Genomic DNA, 7,098 nt, shown 5'->3' on the forward strand with positions numbered 1-7,098 from the left:
CCACTCCTGGGCATGTATCCAGACAAAAATATAATTCGAAAAGATGCATGCACCCCTATGTTCATAGCAACACTATTTACAATAGCCAAGACATGGAAACAACCTAAATGTCCATCGCCAGATGAATGGACAAAGATGTGGTACGTATAGAAAATGGAATACTCCTCAGTCATAAAAAAAGAATGCAATAATGCCATTTGCAGCAACACGGATGGACCTAGGGATTATCATACTAAGTGAAGTAAGTTAGACAGAGAAAGACAAATACCATATGATGTTACTTATATGCGGAATCTAAAATATGACACAAATGAACTTTTATGAAATAGAAACAGACTCACAGATGTAAAGAACAGACTTGTGGTTTCCAAGGGAGAGGGGATGGGAGAGGGATGGATTGGGAATTTGGAGTTAGCAAATGCAAACTCTTATATATAAAATGGATAAACAACAAGGTCCTACTGTATAGCACAGGGAACTAGATTCAATATCCTGTGATAAACCATAATGGAAACAAATATAAAAATGAATGTGTGTGTGTGTGTGTGTGTATATATATATATATATATATATATATATATATATGTATTTCAATTTAAAAAACAGAAACACCCATCTCCTATTTTCCTTCTGCTAAATAGCAAAATGCTGTCTCCCAAGATACCCAAGATGACTTGGATGCTATGACCCCAGCTGACCTGAAAACCGAACTACTGAAATTCGATCTCTATAAAAGAGAGATTTGCTTTCTTCTTACTTCCATACTCGTAAAAAGAAAAATTACCACTAGAATCAATAAGAAGGCTTTTCTGTTACGTCATTTTTCTAGAATCTCCACTACAAACCCGTCCATCCACCTGAGGATTATGAGTTCTGTGGAGCAAATCTGCCTAGAACAGGCTCCTGATGCTTGTCGGCTTCCGAGGGGAAAGTCTGCACCTGTGGTGATGCCACTGGTTTAAGAACAAGTAGAGTCCGAAGGCTTGGAGGAGTCTCTCCCCCAGGGCGCTCTGGAAAGGTGCTGAGGAACAAACTGACCAAGTTTATTTCATCAACATGAAAATACCCCCAAGGAAGTGAAGCACAAGATTCAGCTACACAAAAATGGAAGCTACTGACCACTTTGCCTCTTCTTACGGTAAACCAGACGGAAATAACATGAAACGCTGGAAGTAACATCATGTTTCCCTCATGGTCACCGCCAGGATCGGGCCGTCCTGGGTCAGTTTGTGCCTCTTGCGTGGGCTGAGGGCATGTGTGCGGTTCTCTAACCCATGGAATCAGCATCAGTGGGGACCCACACATCAGAATACCTGTGGGCTGGGATTTAGCATTTTAAACAAACCCGGGAATAGCTCTGATGTTCACTGAGGTCTGAGACCCACTAGTGTGGCTGACCCCAATGGAATAATCCCATTGCACTGCAGCCAACTGCAATCTCGAGAGATTCAGGCAAGGAGTAGAAGCACGATGGTGTTTTTGCATGACGCCCATCGCAGCAAATAGAATTAAGTGACTTCAGTGTACACTTTTTTTTTTTTGCTGCAGACTTTTCTCAGAAGGGAACAACTGATTATTCCTCCTAACCGTGTGGGTCTCTTCTTTGAGTTTTCATAACATCCAGAAAGTTCGGCTGTTACCTTGTTCATTTCCCCAGAGCACCATTGCCTTAGGACGTCCTGCAGAGGAGGGGTGGCCGTGTTTTGGGCCAGCCTTGGTGCTTCAGTCTGCAGGTACATGAGTGTAGAATGTCCGCACTCCCTGTCCGCACTCCAGTCGGCCCCGCACAACTGTGAGCTTGCCACGCTCATCTTCTACCAAAAGCCCAGATGAGGGAAATGGTACTAGTGGAATCAGTTCAAGGGCCAGCGGCCCATCACTTCCTACACAGTTTGCATGTCATCTCTGGATTAAGTCAGACCTTCAGAGAACCATGGTTGTGGACCATTTGCCTTGGCCCTGAACGGCTTTCTGGAAATGCGCCTCGTCATAAGCGTCTCACCATCCCTTGAGGGAGGCCCTAATAAATTACCATTCAGAGCCTGCCGGCATGTGGGTATAGCATACTGACGATGTCACCCCCTGAGTCACTCAGTGTCTCTCCGCAAAGTCATGCACAGCAGCTCTCTGGGGTTCACTCATTTTATTGCTGGCCCAGAGAACTGTCTGGGTCCCAAGCCCATGGAGCACCTTGCCTGCCCGCAGACCCTCTCAGGCCCCCAGCACGGAGAGGGCAACGTGCGGCACGACGAGAATGCCATGGGGCATCACAAATGAGGGCAGGAACTGCAAGCTGCAAACCCTCTGATCTTCCTTCACGGCTCAAGTGAAAAGGAAATTAGAAAGTACCCAGAGGGACAGGGGTGGAATAAGGGCTCTCCCCTCTCTACCCAGCAGAGGGCAAAGCTAGCACCTTCTTCTTACCTGGGAGGAAACCAGGACCAAACGTGACTCCAGGTGACAGATGCCTCCAAACTCGATGGAGATGCGCATGGGACTCACAGGTCCTTTTCTCTTAAAGCCACGGGGAGGAGTGAGCCTCTCTTGATTTGAGCTGACACTTCTGATAAAGGAAGGTGCCCCACACCGGTGGCCACTCAGGGGTTGGTTTGATTATGAAGTACACACACACCCCCTCACACACAGCAGCCCAGCTCTGTGTAAAGACAGACAGAAGCTGTGACACATGTCAGTCTTCATCTAGAACTCTCTAGCACAGGGGCTCCCCCCACCCCGGGGGCTGACACCCTGACACGGCACCCCGCTCCTAGGAACCTCAGCTCACAGCGGCGGCGAGAGGGCACGGGAGTGGTGGCTGTTTGGTGTCGTCACGGACTTCCAAACAAATGGGTTTATAGACTTCCAAACCCTAGCCTGGCATTAAGTAGATCTGCTACTGTAGAGTATTTAAACTCAGAGACCAAAAGCACCTACATTAGCCACATTGCAGGCAACCCAGCCAAAACCCACTAAACTGGTTTATGTCATCAGCGAATCACAGAGATGTACACAGATAACCAGGGAAATAAGCAGACTCAAGGCCAAGCAAAGGATCTGCAGTAGCACAGAACACGCTGTGAAAGCGACGCTCTCTCTGGATGCCCGGCTAGCGGGCCAGACCGAAGCTTCGAGCAGGAATCTACTTCCTCGACCTTGGCAGATTTTACAGCTGCCCTTGGGAGGCCCCACCCGTCAGCGCAAACCCAGCTGATCTGGGGTTGGGAGAGATGCTCCTTAACTTTCCCCAAAGGCAGGTGGACTCGTTAAATAAGAGCACTGTTCTCCTTCTCGTAACAAAAGTCATCATAGCGAGTAGAGCTGTGTCTTGTGTGAAAGTCCATGCTCTTTCTATAACTTCAAGGTGTCGTGGCTGAATGATAACCCAGCAGTAGCATCAGTAACAACAACAAACCTCTCTCTCCTAACAGTCATTGGAACTGCAACTGTGATTTGAAAAGGTCTCCCATTCTTTGCCTCATCCCTTCAAAAAAAAAAAACCCCTTTGAAAACTCTTATGAATACAAAATCCTCACTCTGAAAAGAGTAAATGTGCCTTTCCTAGACCCAGGCAGGCCAGCATTTCTTTAGCCTGCTAGAATACTCAGCATTTTGGTGGATTCTTAAATGCCTGCAGGGAAGGTTTTATTGCTTTCACACCGTGCCCTTCTCCTGCAACAGTGTGTGTGTGTGTATGTGTCTGTGTATGTGTATGTGCATGTATATGTGTGCGTGTGCATGTGTGTATTTGTGCATGTGTATATGTGTGTGTGCCTGTGTATCTGTGCATGTGTGTGTGCATGTGTATATGTGCATGTACCTGTATTTGTGCATGTGTACATGTGTGTATGCCTGTATTTGTGCATGTGTATATGTGTGTATGCATGTGTGTATCTGTGCATGTGTATATGTGTGTGTGCATGTGTGTCTGTGTATGTGTATATGTATGTGCATGTATATGTGTGTGCATGTGTATATGTGCATGTACCTGTATTTGTGCATGTGTATATGTGTGTATGCATATCTGTGCATGTGTATGTGTGTGCATGTGTGTATCTGTGCATGTGTATATATGTGTGTGTGCATGTGTATATGTGTTGCCTGTGTATTTGTGCACGTGTATATGTGTGTGTGTGCCTGTGCATACTTGTGCATGTATGCATGTGTGCGTGCATGTGCTGGAGGGACTGGTTCTCAGTCTTCCTCAGCAGCAGCCCTCCACCTGGACCACACGTGGACACAGCTGCTGCCCAGCACAAGTAAGCCCAGCACGAGGACACCCACTGCAAAGAGGTACAGGGTTTTGTCACAGTAATCCTGAGGCTGCTGGAAAGGTGGAATAAAATCTGGCAGGTAAACAGAAAAGACCCAGTAATTTCCCAGAAAGAACCAGAGGAAAAGGAAGAGGCTGAGAAGGTGGATGTAATTTTGTGTGCGTTCTGCCTCTAGGGATATACATCGTCGTCATCATCATCAATCACCACGGCCTTGGACAGAAGCCGCCTCATCCTGGTGGGGTTGTACAGTAGGAGAGACATCTGGGTCGTGGTAGGGAGCCAGGGGTTGGAGGGCAGAGCAACAAAGGAGGGGGAGGAGAGGGGACAGAAGGTAGGAGAGAAACAGAGAAAGATTCATTAGGAAAAGTGCACACACTGGAGTTGGAAATGCTGCCAAGGAGTGAAATTTCATTTGGAAGAATGAGAACTGGCGAGAATGAAGGCATCAATCCTCAGCGTCCTTGGTGGCATTCTATAGATGTGTGAATTGCTTTGGACACGGGATTCGTTGACTGAAGTTCATCTCTGCGCCCAGAGTCTCCCTGTTGCTCTGGTTTGCTTCCTTAGCCTTGAGGTCAGTTCCTTGGCACCCCCTGGCTCCAGTGACCTGCTCTGCCTCCCTCCAGTGACCACCCCCGGGATCTGGTCATCATCTGGAAGTGCCCTCCTCCCCGATCCCAACTAAATGGTAGTTGTTTAAGCTGCCCCGTCTGTGGAATCTTGTTAAGGCAGCCTGAGCTGACTAATACAGACACGAAGTATTTTTAGGCGTATTGTTCTATGTAAAACAACCCTATGGAATGCACACCACTCTCCTCACTTTAGAAACAAAGGAATTGAGGACCAGTTGGGTGAACGAGTTGGCCAAGGTCACGTGGGTCAAAAGTGGAAGAGCCAGAGCATAACACCAGGTGTGTCTTCAGCCAAAGCTGGCAGGTGCCCTTCCCACCAAGCCCTCCTGTGTCTCTCAGACTCAGAAGTTCCACTGAATATCCTCAGGCCTCAGGCTCAGTATGTTAAAAACATAACTCAATCTTCCGTATTCATTTGGTGACATGTCCAAGCTAGAAACCAGGGATGCTCCCAGCTCCTCACCCGATATAACCAATCAACAGCGACCATGCTGGGTGTACCTCCAGTAGTTCTCTCCTACTAGAACGGAAGGGCAGGGTCCAGCTATTCTTGGTTCACTGCTGTACACCCAGCCCAGCACATGTGTGGGGTGTGGCCCATCAGAGAAGTCCTGTGCTTGACGTTCCAACAGTATGGGGCTGCTTCTCATCTCCATGCCCGGACTGTGTGCTCATGCTATCCTGGGACCCCTCTGCTCCCCAGCCTGACTCTTTCATAAACATCCAGACAGGTATCACCTCCTCCAGGAAGGATTCCAGTATCTCTCTTTACTGGGTTAGAAATCTTCTTTGTGCTTATCTGTATTCTCTTATTTTCTACACTGAAAAGTTATCACTTATGAAAGATAACGAAACCTAAGTGAAGTGATTAGGCCAGCATTTGGCCTGTATGATCTCATTTAATGCTTATGCTAACCTAGGGGCTGTATATTATTATCCCTGGTTTGTGGATGAGAAAACTAAGGCTCAGAGAAGTTAAGTCACTTCACCCAGGTCCACAGTGAGTAAAAGGATGAGATGGATGTCGGTCCACACCTCTGACCACCATCTACACCATACTACCCAGGTGCTTAAATCAAAGCTATTAAGTCACAGGGATTTTGTTTGTTTGTTTGTTTGTTTTTTGGGGTTTTTTTAACATGTTTATTGGAGTATAATTGCTTTACAATGGTGTGTTAGTTTCTGCTTTATAACAAAGTGAATCAGTTATACATATGTTCCCATATCTCTTCCCTCTTGCGTCTCCCTCCCTCCCACCCTCCCTATCCCACCCCTCTAGGTGGTCACAAAGCACAGAGCTGATCTCCCTGCACAGGGGTTTTTTCCTAAACTGGGAAAGTGCTCCCAAATGGTCCAGTTTCCCAGGCTTTCTAGGAATAAGATTTGTAGCCTGGTTGGGAGGCAGAACATAAGAAAAAGGAAGTGAGGGCTTAAAGGGGTCCAGAGAGCCACTCACATAGAGCTGATGCATCCAGGGAGGGCTTCCTGGAAGAGGGGGTATATTCTGAGCCCCTGTGAGCAGGGAGAGGTGGGAATGTGAGTGGCATGGCAAAGATGAAGGGTGGTGGGTTTGGGAAACAGGAGAAAACCAGTTGGGAGGAGCAGGGCAGCCGAAGAGAAGGACTATGAGCTCGGGCAGGCGTGGGGTGCACAGGCGCTCAGCCATTTACCCTGTGGAAACCCAAGAGAAGCAACCTTTCCGCTTCAGTTCCCCCATCTGTAAGCTGGAGCTGACAGCGCAGCTCGGGGTTCAGTTACTCAGCACCATTTCCCTTCCTAGTAGGGTCCCATTCCCTGGGGGCTGGCCCCCACTGTCACGTGCATCTGGAGGGGGAATCCCAGGGCCTGTCCTCCCTGGAGGCACCTTCTCCACACCAGGGTCAGCCTGACACCCAAGGTCCAGGGACCTAGCCACCTTCCCAGGACTGGTTTGTGGGCACCTGATGCCAGGAGAGAGGAACTCTCTGGGGTTCATTTCACTTCACTGCTGGCCCAGAGCAACTGCCCACGCTTCCTGGAGCCACCTGGTTCCTTCCTCTTTCACCAACCTTTGAAGTTGCGAGCTTTTTTAACAAATTACCTCTCAGGTTAGCCAGAGCTGATATTTTGTTCCTTATATTCAAAAAATCCTTTCTGATACAAGGACCTGCCTCAAAGGGGCATTGTGAGAACTGAATACATTCAAAATGGGG

General features: G+C 47.9%; 1 protein-coding gene across 1 annotated transcript; it reads right to left on the reverse strand.

Moving 5' to 3' along the window:
• Positions 1-4,106: 4,106 nt before the first annotated feature.
• Positions 4,107-6,051, reverse strand: TMEM272 (transmembrane protein 272). Its single transcript, XM_027116396.1, is given in 2 exon segments — positions 4,107-4,424; positions 4,427-6,051. Coding segments are annotated over 2 exon segments (342 nt in total). The 5' UTR covers positions 4,536-6,051; the 3' UTR covers positions 4,107-4,191.
• Between the last annotated feature and the right edge of the window lie 1,047 nt (positions 6,052-7,098).

The sequence above is a fragment of the Aethalodelphis obliquidens genome, unplaced genomic scaffold (genome assembly GCF_003676395.1).
Source record: "Aethalodelphis obliquidens isolate GAN/ISIS:26980383/991018 unplaced genomic scaffold, ASM367639v1 scaffold16, whole genome shotgun sequence".
NCBI lineage: Eukaryota > Metazoa > Chordata > Mammalia > Artiodactyla > Delphinidae > Aethalodelphis > Aethalodelphis obliquidens.